This window comes from Cyprinodon variegatus, unplaced genomic scaffold (genome assembly GCF_000732505.1).
Source record: "Cyprinodon variegatus isolate N-32 unplaced genomic scaffold, C_variegatus-1.0 Scaffold936, whole genome shotgun sequence".
Taxonomy (NCBI): Eukaryota; Metazoa; Chordata; class Actinopteri; order Cyprinodontiformes; family Cyprinodontidae; genus Cyprinodon; species Cyprinodon variegatus.
Window position 1 is genome coordinate 35,026 of NW_015151389.1, and position 14,478 is coordinate 49,503.

Here is a 14,478-nt window from a genome sequence, read left to right on the forward strand (position 1 = left end):
TTTTCAACGTAAAAAGTATTTTTTCTTGTGAATAAACTTTTATTTTTCAGGTTTACATTTTGTTTTGTGAACATTTATTATTTTCTATTAACTTTATGGCCCCAATTTTCCTCCAAAACAGCAATGTGGCACAGTGAAATACCATGCACCATTGTGAAATACAATTGAAGAAGGAGGTTTAATTTGAATACACTAATTTGATCTTGCTTAGGTTTCATTCAGTCTCATGCAAACTTTATTTTGTTCTTGCACCGTTTTTGTTCAGTTTGACTTCTATTATATTTGGTCTCAAAAACCCTTTCATTTGGACTTACGCAGGTTTATACAGTCCTGCTTGCCTTTCATTTGGTGTCACATGCTCCCCATTCAGTCATAGGCACTCCCACATGGTGTTGTGTACACTTTTATTTGGTTACACAAACCATTTCTTCTGACTGATCTTTCAGTTTTCATCTGCTTTTGGCTGCTTTGGCACTTTATACCTGAGTTATGAAGGTAATTTTGAATTATAAGTATTTGTGCATTGTAGCTGTGAATTCTTTTTTTCAGTGACGTCCCACAGCCAGGCACTCAACGTTTAAACATTGTATATATATCCAGTCGATTATAATTTCGAATTATTTTATTGGCGTGAGATCTAGACAACTTGCTATTATTTTCACTGAGAGTTGTTTACAGTCTTTTTTTGTTACTTACAGGTGCATTCCTCATCCCTTACTTCCTCTTCCTTGTTACCTGCGGTGTCCCTCTGTTTGTCCTGGAAACATCACTGGGCCAGTACACCAGTCAGGGAGGAATCATGTGTTGGAGAAAGATCTGCCCCTTGTTTGAAGGTGAGCAAGCTGCCTTAACGATGAAAGAGGGAGGGCAGTTTGGACTGAAAATGTAAAATAAAATAAAAAAAATCTAAATGAAATAATTCATTTGCAGGCATGGGATATGCCAGCCAGATGATAATTTTCTATGGAAACATCAGCTATGTTGCAATTTTAGCCTGGGCATTCCTCTATTTCTTCTCCTCATTCTCTGGAAAGTTGCCATGGGTCAGCTGTAACAACACGTGGAATACAGGTAAGTGATCATAATAAAGCAACACCCCCTCTTTCTTCATGAATTACATGCTGGTTTTTGGTGCATTGATGAGGCTGTTTAATAAGGAATCAGAACCTGCTTAAATCATATAATGTTGCAATTTCAGATGTTTGTGTGGAAATTAACACCTATAATACCACTGCCAACTGGACCTCACCTGTGAATGCATCATCCTCTGTTATAGAGTTTTGGCAGTAAGTCTTTGTAATGTAATCCTAGAAATGGCAAATGGGCCACAGAAATTGGGTTTTATGAACTTTCAGATTTTTAATACAGTGTATACAGTGTAACCTAAATTAAGGGAAAAGTTGACAGGCTTTACTGATTTTAGTCAAGTATATTTTGCTTGATGAAATCTTACCAAAGCTTAATATTTGTAGTTAAATGAACATTTTTTCAGAAAGCTACTTGGGAGATTGCATCACACTCAAAATTTTGTAAACCAAAATCATAAAAAATGTTACTGAAACTGTATTTTTTTTGTATTTTAAACAGCTTTAAACCACCACATAATTTCTAGAGTTCACAATTGCACAAGATAACAATTGGAATTTGTGTTTCCCTATAATTTCAGTATTTTATTTATTGTACATAATTGTACAGGATTATGGTTAGAATTTGTGTTACCTTTAATTTGTGTTTTATTTTAATTTTTTTGTTTATTTCCTGGACATTACATCATTATTATTCTAATTACCATATGAATAAGGCTTTATACATGGACAAATAGATTTCTATGAGAAACTGTCCACAACAAAAAATAAACCAATATAAGCTTTCCATTTCCGATAATGTTCTGTATGTAAACATATTTTTTAGTTTTATACAAAGATAAAGCCAACTGTATTTATCTATCACTTTTATAGACAGTAAGCGCTGACTCACAAGCTTTACATAAAAATTAGAAACAAGATCGATAAAACAATAAAATACAACTAGAGTCACTGTGGAAAGGAGCAAAGGGTTAGTGGCTGAGAACAACTCAGAGGTGTTGAAGGTGAACTGAAGATGCAAACTAGGGATGATGAATGATCTGCGCTCACAAATGTCTTTCAAGAGACTGGCGATTACTGATTGGGAGAGACAGAGAGGCAGTTCTGGGCCCTTCCATCATAATATCCAGGGGAGTGGAAAGCTTTTTAACTTTTTTCAACTCCATCTAGTTATTTCAACTTTCACATAACCAGAATTTCTAGGAGAGGAGGAGGAGTAGCAACAATCTTTCAATCTGACTTACTGATTACTCCAAAATAAGGTAATAATTACAACTCTTTTGAAAATTTAACCCTAAGTTTCCCTAATCAAAATTTAAATCAACAAAACCTCTTCTGTTTGTAACTTTGTATTGTACACCGGGTCCTTGCTCTGAATTTTTAGATGAATTTTCAAAGTTCCTTTCAAATTTAGTATTAAATACTGACAAGGTCATCATAGTGGGGGCTTTTAACTTCCATGCTGACATTGAAGGTTAAATGCAGACTATATTGCTATCTTAGGCTGATTGTCTTTGTTTAAAATGTGAGCAGTACCACCTATTTTCATCTTCATACTCTTGACCTTATGCTGGCATATATTATTTAAATGTGAAGAAATAACAGTATTTCCTCTCGACCAGGTCCTCTCTTACCACTTTATAATAACCTTCAAAATTACTTATTACCGAACAGTGCTGCAGAGTGCAACATTTGGTTTATTCCCCTTTACAGGTTGATGACTTTGTTGATAGAGTTGCTAGTTCTCTGCACACTGCCTTAGAAAATGTACCCCCTTTGAAAAAAAACCTTCTAAAAATAGAAGGCTGACTCCCTGGTTTTAGGCAGAGCTGCTCACTTGGAAGTAAAATACTAAGACATTAAAGAGAAAATGGCACTCTACTTGCCTTTGGGAATCCTACCTAGTCTGGAAAAACAGTTTACTGCTGTATAAAATGAACCTTTGTAAGGTAAGAGAGGCAGATTTTTTAATACAGTTGCCAAACTCACACAAAGCCATAGCTCTGTTGAACCATCCATTCCCCCTGCTCTTGGCAGTAATAATTATATGTAATTCTTTATAAATATTTTAGATTCTATAAAAAATATAGATAATTAGCGCTACTCTAAATATGATTGGTTTATCACTGGAAAGTGAGGCAGTATCTGATAAACTACCTAGAATCTTAACCAGGTTAAAACTGTTTTCATCCTGTTGAATTTTCAGTTAGCAAAACTATTATCTTCATCTAAGCCTTCAACCAGAGATGGGAAGTAACAAAATACAAATACTTCGTTACTGCACTCAAGTAGATTTTTCTGATATTTTTACTCTACATTACTACTTATTTTTATGGCGACTTTTTACTTCTACTCCTTACATTTTTACACAAATATCTGTACTTTCTACTCCTTACATTTTAAAAAATTGGCTCGTTACTTTAGTTTTGAATCATTTCAATGTAGTTACCGTTATTATTTTTCACGTCATCAATACCAAATTCCATCTAATTGGATGGGAATCTACGTTGCATTTGACGCACCACTACAAGATGAATCGACAGATTCTGCGGTATTCATTCGCGGCAAATCATTGCAGCTTGGTGGCGGTGGCCTTAGCATAGTAGTATGGACAACGAGATGATTGAATATGAACACAACGGAGATCTAGTCCTATTGGCAGACATCCATTTAAAATGTAGGCAACGGCATGAAAAAAGTCGTTTCTACTTTTACTTTTATACTTTAAGTAAATTTACAAGCCTGTACTTTGTTACTTTTACTTAAGTAAAGAAGTTTAATCATTACTTCCACTTTTACCAGAGTATTTTTTAACACAAGTATCTGTACTTTTACTCAAGTACGGAAAGTGAGTACTTTTGCCATCTCTGCCTTCAACATATATGTTAGATCCAACTCCAACCAAGTTCTTTAAGGAAGTATTCCCTTTGATTTCTACCTCAATTTTAGATGTGATTAATCTATCCCTGTTACAGGGATATGTACCCAAGGCTTTTAAGGTTGCTGTAATTAAACCTTTGCTTAAGAAAATGTCTCTTGACCCAGATGACCTGGTCAATCATAGACCTATATCCAATCTTTCTTTCTTATCTAAAACTCTTCAGAAAGTAGTTGCCAAACAAGTGTGTGACCACTTAGACCATAATGAACATAGAAGAGTTTCAATCTGGGTTAAGAGCTCATCATAGCACTGAAACAGCTCTGGTTTAAGTCATTAATGATACTCTTATGACCTCATATAATAGACTTGTATCTGTACTTGTCCTGTTAGATCTCAGTGCTGCTTTTGATGTAGTTGACTATAATATTCTTTTCAAAAGACTTGAATATTTTTAGGAATTAAGGGAACAACACTCGGCTTGTTTAAATCTAATTTATCGGACAGATTTTAGTTTGTTCACGTTAATGATAAATCTTCTTCATGCTCCAGCAGTTACCTCTGGAGTACCACAAGCAGAGGCGCCATATTGGGGTGAAAAATTAGGAATATTCCATGGGCCCTTGACTGAGGCGGGCCCCAAAAGAAAAAGAAAAAAATATGTCCCACCAGAATTTCAAATATAAAAAGAAAATCCTGCAGTAAAATAACTTGTCCTTTTGTTCTCCTTGATCTTTCAGCATTAAACATAAAAACAAAGCAGAGGCATAAAGATTTTTTTTCGAATTTGCCCCAGTATAGAAGGTGACCCACATTGTGTTCAGGGACAGGCCAGTTAGCATCATTACAAATGTGGAACAAATGAGACTTTCTCTCATTTAAAAAAAAACTTAACATTAAACTTTTTATTTATATAAAATGTAAACACTGTTTTTTCTACATAATGATCACTATAACATTAAATGGCCTTGCAGTTGTTTGTACTGGATCCTGAACAGTTGAAGGAGAAATTTGGGTAGCTGCTAGCAGCCTACATTAAAATCACTGTCAATCTTAAAATACTTCAGTTAGATTTTATATTCAGATTGAATTATAGCCACTAAAAGGTATCTATAAATCTATATGCAAATCATTCTCACAGCAGAGCAGCCTGAAACAGCTACACCAAAAATATATTTTTTAAAATTCTCATTACATGTATATGTATTACATTTTTAAAATATCTTACAATGTATTTAAAAAATTTATATATAGATACATCTAATTTTTTTGTTCTAAATAAGCTGAGGATTATTTTTAATGTAAAGACTAGAGCTAATGTATATTTTACTTTTTAGTGTGAAGATAATTTTCCTTCATTGAAATTGTACAGAAAATTTATATTTGAAATGTAAATGATGCTTTTCGTCCATCTGTATAGCGTTTTTACAGCTTGCATTATTTTTTTTCATGGGGGGGGCAATATCAATGTCTTTCATGTGGCCTAGAGTACTGCACGGGTCGATTTTACCAACCAGCACCCGCCCGAAGCCGTTAGGATGACTACCGAACCCGACCCGTCACCTGCGGATATCTTCAATTCAAATCCGAACCCGACCCGTTGATATTTAACCCGCAACCCGACCCGTTAACACATCAAGTTATAGGCTATAGTACGCTGTGCTGCAGAACAGCGCCATTAACACTGCAGCAGACGTGTATGCACTGACTGTGGCCTTTTTGGAGGGAAGCCCACACTGCCGGCAGGGATTTAACCTACAACAAGGGTGACCCCAGTGCCTGATTAATATAACATTTCTGATGTCCATAAAAACAAACACGCATAAAAAAAAAAAATCACCAACTACCCGCCCGCAATAAAAAAATATCCGCCCGACCCCCGACCCGTTTATTTTTATTTATGTATTTTTCACCCGCAAAAGAGCATTTTAGCGGGTACCCGACCCGTTGCAGGACTCTAATGTGGCCCCAATTTCCTGGTGTGCCCCTGACCACAGGGATCTATGGTAGGGCCAATTCTATAACATAGATGACTCAACTTTCTGTATCTGAATGCTGACAAACGAAGTTATTGTCTTTGGACCAGAGTTTTTGAAAAAGAAACAGATTAGTCATTCACTTTATCTGGTTGGAATTAAACTGATCTCAGATAACAAAGTAAAAAAAAATCTTGGTGTAATTTTTGACCAGGACTGTCATTTAAATCCCATATCAAAGAGATTTCTAGAATGTCCTTTTTTCACCTCTGGAATATTGCTAAAATTAGAAATATGTTATCCAGGGGTGGTGCTAAGAAACTAGTCCATGCATTTGTAACCCTTTGGTCACAACAACATTTTCCTTCTAGATAAAGTATTTTGACTTAAATTGAGTTGAAAAACATTTTCCAAGTACTGACACAATATCCTTTCACAGGCGACGGGTATTAAAAATATCCACGGGCATAGAGACTTTAGGAAGTATCCAGTGGGACCTTGCATTGTGCCTTCTTCTTTCATGGGTAATCTGCTACTTCTGTGTGTGGAAAGGAGTGAGGTCCACAGGAAAGGTAAGACTGGAATTAAGATTATGCATTGTGTGTTGTGGTCTTTAATCCAAATATGTTCATTTGATCTACACAACACCGTAATTGCCACAGTTTTAGAATGTTTGAGTGCTATTTTCAGTTTCACCTCTTTTCCCGATTAATCTGAGGGCCAAATGATTCCTTTTCCTGAATCTTAAGTACATCCCAAAAAATATTTTTAGAGAGCTGTAAGGTGGATAAAAAAAAAGACAGGACCGTGGAGGCAGAATAACATGGTGGCATGGTTTAATGATGAAATTACATGAACAATGAAAAGAAGACATTCAGATGAATTTAGCACAGAAACCAGTCAGAGAAATGAGGTGAGATAAAAACAATAATGGAAATGACATGATCATTACCATTTGAAAACAATTTGAGAACAATAAATAGAGAGCAAACAAGAAATACCTAAGAACTCAAATGCAATCATAAATAACTACAATACCACAACATGGAAATAAAACAATGAAAACTCAAAGAGAAACTGGAACAGAACAAAAAACATGACAGCACCCGCCACCTAAGGGCGGATCCCAGACGCTCTAAAAAGTCCTAAAAACAAAACAACCCACCCAGAGTTAGGTGGATGGGGGACCAAAAACCAAAACAAAACAAAAACCAAAAACAGAGTCCAAAACACAAAACAACCCATCAAAGGTGGGTAAGGTCAAAGCACATTCTCTGAAGGCTGGCCATGAGGCCAGAGGAGAAGCAGAGTCTCTGGGGGCCGGCCGTGAAGACAGCGACAGAGAATGACCTCTGGAGGTCAAAGCCTCTGCATCAGGAACCTTGGAGGCCACTGACTGGGGCACACAAGCCTTGGAGGCCACCGACTGTGGCACTCGACCCTTAGATGCCGCTGTCAGGAGCCTACGGAGAGGCAGCACAGCTTGGGACCCACAAAGAGGCGAAAAACGCCCATTGAGTGGCCTCGAGGTGAGGAGTGCCCGCTGAGTGGCTTTGGAGGTAAGGAGCACCCACTGAGGGGCCTTGGAGGTGAGGAGCACCCATTGAGGGGCCTTGGAGGTGAGGAGCACCCACTGAGCGGTTAGAAGCACCCGTTGAGGGGCCTTGAGGACAAACTCTCACCATGCTCCATTTCAGGGACTAGTTCATCAGCTCTGGGGTCTCCGAATGTCACACAGCATGTTCAGGGGCCTCTGGAGAGGGAACACTAAGTAGGTCTAAGCCTAGATAGAGAACACGAGAGAGGTATAAGCCTGAAGAGGGAACACGAGAGGGGTCTAAGCCTGAAGATGGAACACTAGAGGGGTCTAAGCCTGCAGAGGGAACACCAGAGGGGTCTAACTGAAGAGCTTGTAGACTAAGAGGATCTGACAGAGGCTCAGAATCAGCTGGCTAACAGGGAGCTAAGGTAAACTGGAAAACTAAGTGGTGAGGCATGAAATAAAACAAATCCTCTCTTTCTCCATAAAAAAGTCCTTTGAGAATCTCTAGGATGAGGAGCTCTGGCAGCTTTAGAAGTGGTCTTGGGAGCTAGATTTTTTTAATTTTCTTACTTGTGAAGATAGCTGTTGATTATGAAGAAGACTCCTGAGACCACGAGAACTGGCAGCATCCTGACTCGCTGAAGAGGAAGGGACGGTGTCAGGCTGACCGATGGCGGTACATGTGTTTGGAGGTGGCAGGTGGCACAAGAGGTTCACCACTAGGAGAAGGAGGAGTATGGTTTGTTGCAGGAGGATCTGGGGAGCTCTGAAACCTCTGGATCTGATCCACAAGGAACTTAACTTGTTCAGAAAAAGTGATCATGAACTTGGCCCTTTGTGCATTCAGTTGTTTCAGCTCCGCATGCAATGGCAACAGTTGCTCCTCCTGTTTGTTGATCTGTCTCTCCTGTCCTCAAATTTAGGAGTGATGATACTGTGTACTGTTGCACACCAGAAAGTGATTTAAGGTGGAGCTCACTGGATATTTATCTGAAAATTACTGAAAAAAAATGATATGTTAAAAAATTAGATATGTAACCCCTGAAAAATTAGTAAGTACAGAGTTTACCAGTCTAAACTTTTTTTTTTAATTTTCCTATTTATTCAAAGGCTACCTACTTTACTGCCACATTTCCTTTCGTCTTGTTGGTGGCGCTATTCTTCAGAGGAATAACCCTTCCTGGAGCACTCCATGGTATCAAATACTACCTTTACCCTGATCCCTCACGGCTTGCTGACCCACAGGTACTACTACATCTGCAGTCATGTGAAAATGACCAGGTCTTTTTCTCACTTTATATTGCTTATTTCTCTCAAATGAATTTTTGCATAAAGTCAAGATTTTTATATTTTACATCAATGTAATCCAAGCTGTCAGGAAAAGAAATAGCTTTCATAGCTAATTCAAAATCAACAGAGAATATTTTTGTAGAGACGGAGGTACATTTTTAAAATTTGTTTGTTTTTTAGGTCTGGATGGATGCTGGAACACAAATATTTTATTCTTACGCAATTTGCTTGGGGTACATGACCACATTTGGAAGCTACAACAAGTACAACAACAACTGTTATAGGTGAGGAATGGTTGGAAATGTTCCGTTACAACAACCGATACCCAGTGAAATATTTTAATGTAACACATCTATTATGAGGACTTCTACCAAAACTTGGTTTAATACTGTGCTAGTATATCATTTGCAAATACTAGTTCTTACTCTTCTTTGAAGGTTGGTTACAAGGTTTTGAGAGTATTTGTCTGAAGTCATACAGCAGACCGGCTGTGAGGTCAGACGCTAATGCTGAAAGAAAATATCCCAAATATATTTTATGAGGCTGAGACCAGTAAGGTTTTCCAAACAAAAGTAGGTCATGCATATCCTACCTTGTTCCCTGCACTTATATACAGTATAGATATGTTGAAATTTGAGGGCACATCCAAACTGTCAGAGTATGGAGCATACAACTGTCCAAAAAGGTTATGGTTTGCTGCAGCATTCAGAGTATCTTAAACATGGAAATAAGGGCTAAGCCTATCTCCTAAAACACAATACCACAGTAAAATTAATGAAACGCCAAACCAAGGCTCAGACAAAGGCATGATTCATGTTAGGTTCAAAAATGTAGGTTCATAAACGAGAAACTGAGTCCACACAGAAGAGGGACTTTTTAATGGCTTCTGCAGAAGGAGAGAGCTACATTCAGCTACATCTACTATCTGACTGACTTCCTCTGCAAAGCCTTTTTATTAGCAGATCATAACACATGGGATGGGTTACAAAATAGAGTGTTCTTCTGACAAGGCAATTGATCAGGTCATAGGACAAAGATTTTAAATTATCTCTAAATTTATTTTGACCTTTACCCATTTTAAAGAATTTAGTCCAGTACAAACACCTAGAGTATTCTACGCATTTATTCAGCAGGACAGTACCCAAAAACTGTTGTAGTAATTTCTGCTCCTACCTTTTCAGGTGAGAAATTCTTGCTTCTGCATCTACAAGAGCTGTACTGTATTAAACCCCTGCTGTCTTAGCATGAAACAACAGAACCTGAAAGGTTTCATTGTTTCCTCACACACTCTCACACAGTCACACCTATTTTAAGGCCTATTATATGTATTTTTTTAACCAATATAGACATAAAACACCCATCATTATGTGTACACTTTGGAGTCTCAAACTCCAGGCCCTCGCATGCACCGGATACCCAGATGCCACATCTATCAACAAAACTTGGTTTCGTGAAATATCCCTGCCGCGGCAGCTGCAAACCTTACTATCTCGAGAACAACACAGAATCCCAAACTCTAACGCACAGAATACCCAGATGCCACATCCGTCAACAAGACTTGGTCTCGTCAAATATTCTTGAGATTTCAGATGTAACTTAAATGGTCCCACACCAACTTTTGATCAAAAGCTTTAGGCCTACCCTTTGTCGTGTAGACCAGTCCTCTGCGGGAGTCATCACCAGCATGCCCAGGGCAGGGCTGGACCAAACTGGCCCCGTCCGGCGAAGAGAGGGCGGCTGTCGACAGATTCTTGGCCTTGGTCCCACACAGTCCTGGACAATTGGATCTTGACTCCCGGGTTTCGGCACCAAAATGTTAGGTTCAAAAATGTAGGTTCATAAAAGAGAAAATTAGTCCACACAGAAGAGGGATTTTTTAACAGCTTCTGCAGAAGGAGAGAGCTACATTCAGCTACTCCCTGACTGACTTCCTCTGCAAAGCCTATTTATTAGCAGATCATAACACATGGGGTGGGTTACAAAATAGAGTGTTCTTCTGACAAGGCAATTGATCAGGTCATAGGACAAAATGCTCCTCTGATTGAATCACAGAACAGAGCAGTCTCCTAATAACTGTGATTAGCCTTGCACAAACATCAGCAATTTTCTACCACCGCTGCATGACACTTTGCAGTAAACAGAGTGAAGCATCTCATTTCTCCTATGTTCCATATACACACACATTAACTTTATAATCATCAATAAATAAACCTAACATTTCCCTCCTGTTGTGCATATAAACATCAGCATGTAGCACTTCTAAAAAGATTTTTACTACACACAACATAAATGCATTGCAGATAGGAAATTCAGTAATCAAAGATTAATATGCAAAACACAAAAATATGAAAATGATTAAAATGTAAAACTTAAGCAAAAATGTTAAATTTATCAAGAATGTTAAAAGTTTCAAAAACCTGTCCCTTGAGTAGGCAAAACCTCTCCAATAGAGGAAAATTCCTACTCGACCCTTCCCTCGTAAGCAATCATTATCCCTGTAAGAGATTACACAGTTGCCACATCATCAGTATCTTCACCAGCATCTTGGCGGGGTTGAACATAAGTTACAGCTGAATACTGGATTAGAGTGGATCCTATCATTCTCTGAATCATTGACTGGAGGCATGGTATTAAGTAACAAATAAAAAGGAAAAATATGAAGAACAATCCTACAAATGGTAAAGCTATCTTCATCAGCACTTGCCACCATGATCCCACGGTGAACCAACTTGTCCATGGTGCTGACCTTGCACCGTAGATGTGAACAGTCTGTTTTGTTCGAACCTTCAGCAAAGCGCTTGGAATGCAGCCACCACATATTGGCACCGTAGGGATGACTTGCTGTGGCTCCATCAAAAAACATCCTGGTTTTCCTTTGTTTCTGGCAGTCAATTTGAGTCCTTAAGAGCACCAGTCCAATGGTCACCATCAAGCAGCAGAGCCACTTTAGTTTTCCTATCTTCACCAGTCCCTCCAAGGAAGCACCCACTAACCAGGACTCTAAAGGATTGGGTTAGGTTGGTTTCTTTACCAGCATTGAGACGAAAAGCTCTAAATTGCTTAACCCCTTTGTAGCTGGGCTTCACCACAGATCCCTACCTTAGTCGTGGGGTCCCTTTGAAGGTAACTGGGCTTCTCGCTGAGGAAAACCTTTAATCAGCTTACAACGACTCTGGTGGATCCAAGTGTCTCTCTCCTGGATTATCACAGTGGTTGGAGTTGCTAGTTGCACAATGTAGGGTCCTTCACACCTAGGAGCTGCCCAGTGCCCAATTATCCCCTTGATGATTTTAATCAGCACTCGGTCTCCAGGCTTCAGGCCTTCCTGTGGGGAAACAAAAGGAGCTCTGGGCAGATTACATGTTCTTTGCAACATGTGAGACATGCTCTGCAAAAGTTTTTAGTTATTTAATCCTGCAGTTGGATTAAATACTTGTTGTACTATACTCAAGTAGTTATTTAAAGCTACAGTGTGTAATAATTACAGGGATATACAGTCAGAAATGTAATATATTATACATAACTATGTTATTTATCATCATCTACGAGCTCAGCCTCTTAACCTTAATATTTGCGTTGCCTTAGAATTCGTTATTTATAATTACACAGGAGCGGGTCTCACAGCCATGGAGGCAGACATCTTTGCGCTACGGCAGCGCAGAGCCAACAAACTAGCGATTGCGAGATCGCCAAAACGTCACAACGATGTAGAAAAAATAACGGGTATATTTATTATCTTAAGTCTACATGAAATCTATACCCTACACAGACTAATGAAATACTATCTGTAAAATTATCTATTTAAACAAACCTCAACACTTGAGAAGGTATGTGATGCGGACGTCGTGGAAGACATTTTGTCCCGTAACGCTCGCCGTACTGTTGGAGGGGAGAAGCGGTGGGGGGGAGATGTTCATGTTGCTGCAGTCTGACCGCTAGATGTCGCTAAAAGTTACACACTGTAGCTTTAACTCTGCAGTTGGATTAAATACTTGTTGTACTATACTCAAGTAGTTATTTAAAGCTACAGTGTGTAATAATTACAGGGATATACAGTCAGAAATGTAATATATTATACATAACTATGTTATTTATCATCATCTACGAGCTCAGCCTCTTAACCTTAATATTTGCGTTGCCTTAGAATTCGTTATTTATAATTACACAGGAGCGGGTCTCACAGCCATGGAGGCAGACATCTTTGCGCTACGGCAGCGCAGAGCCAACAAACTAGCGATTGCGAGATCGCCAAAACGTCACAACGATGTAGAAAAAATAACGGGTATATTTATTATCTTAAGTCTACATGAAATCTATACCCTACACAGACTAATGAAATACTATCTGTAAAATTATCTATGTAAACAAACCTCAACACTTGAGAAGGTAGTGATGCGGACGTCGTGGAAGACATTTTGTCCCGTAACGCTCGCCGTACTGTTGGAGGGGAGAAGCGGTGGGGGGGAGATGTTCATGTTGCTGTAGTCTACAGTCTGACCGCTAGATGTCGCCAAAAGTTACACACTGTAGCTTTAACTCTGCAGTTGGATTAAATACTTGTTGTACTATACTCAATATCCCTCCTCTGGAGGCATGATAAACTCATGGCTCAAAATAGCTGCTGCTTTCAATCAGAATCAGAATCAGAAATACTTTAATAATCCCAGAGGGAAATTACTTTTGTTACACGCTTCAGTCACAGTTTTATATATATATATATATATATATATATATATATATATATATATACATCCAACTACACAATATAATAAAGAGAAAAATAAGATTATAGGGGAGCTACTGTTTCCATGGGTCCCCTTTAACCCTTTAGAGTAGGACACTACAAGTATGAGCCTATCATCATGAGGCTGCAAACACAGAGGTCATATATCTTGCTTAACTGTCAACTGTTTGGATGAACGGTTTTTGATAATTTTGTAGAGCTAAGACAGTTGCTGAGAAAAGTTCTATTTTTAGCTTTGTGAATTGCTGTTCTACTTCTGGGATCCATTAAATTGTCTCTGACATAGCTACTAGTGTGTCATAAAAAAAAACTTAAGAAAAGCTGAGTTTTTGTACATAATGTGGAATCTAAGCCCTGCAGTAATTGCACAATTCTAAAAAGACATCCTTGTAGCTTTTTAACTTCTTCTGAAATAACATGGCCCAAACAACAGACTTATTTCTGCACCCACTAAAATTTTTATAACTGGTTTTATACTTTCTTTTGCTTCACATTTTAGAAGATATTGTTTTATCCTTGGCCTGATTTAGGAACTATTTTAACTGAATCTACAGTTGTCAACAGTCCTACATCAATTCTTCCTGTAGACCACGCAGCATTTGGAATATCTTTAATCATTTTCATCAGATTGTGATAGCAAACAATGCTGAGTTATTTTAACACATACTAAATCTTGAACCTGGGGTTTTACATCGAACAGAATTTTATAAGGCTGTTTCCATAGTTGGAACAGATAGACATGGAGAAGAAATGCTAGGCATGTTGCATAAAACACAGAGGGATTTAGTTGCAACACCATTATATGTATTATTCATACAGCCTACATTCCCCCCAGCGTGGGGAAAATTGCACTGCCTAATTTTCCATCAAGTCTCACTTTATGTCATGAATCGGGGACAGATGGACCCAGTATTCAGGAGAGACAGTCAGTAGGAAAGTTCAAAAGGTTTATTAAAATAAAA

General features: G+C 38.3%; 1 protein-coding gene across 1 annotated transcript in view; it reads left to right on the forward strand.

Moving 5' to 3' along the window:
- Nucleotides 1-396: 396 nt before the first annotated feature.
- Nucleotides 397-14,478, forward strand: part of LOC107100098 (sodium- and chloride-dependent GABA transporter 2-like) — a 24,628-nt gene continuing 10,546 nt past the window's right edge. Inside the window, exons 1-7 of the mRNA XM_015398463.1 lie at nucleotides 397-495; nucleotides 699-833; nucleotides 931-1,071; nucleotides 1,199-1,286; nucleotides 6,379-6,511; nucleotides 8,593-8,727; nucleotides 8,953-9,056. Coding sequence (XP_015253949.1) covers nucleotides 800-833; nucleotides 931-1,071; nucleotides 1,199-1,286; nucleotides 6,379-6,511; nucleotides 8,593-8,727; nucleotides 8,953-9,056 — 635 coding nt within the window. The 5' untranslated portion in view covers nucleotides 397-495; nucleotides 699-799. The remainder of the gene's footprint in view (nucleotides 496-698; nucleotides 834-930; nucleotides 1,072-1,198; nucleotides 1,287-6,378; nucleotides 6,512-8,592; nucleotides 8,728-8,952; nucleotides 9,057-14,478) is intronic.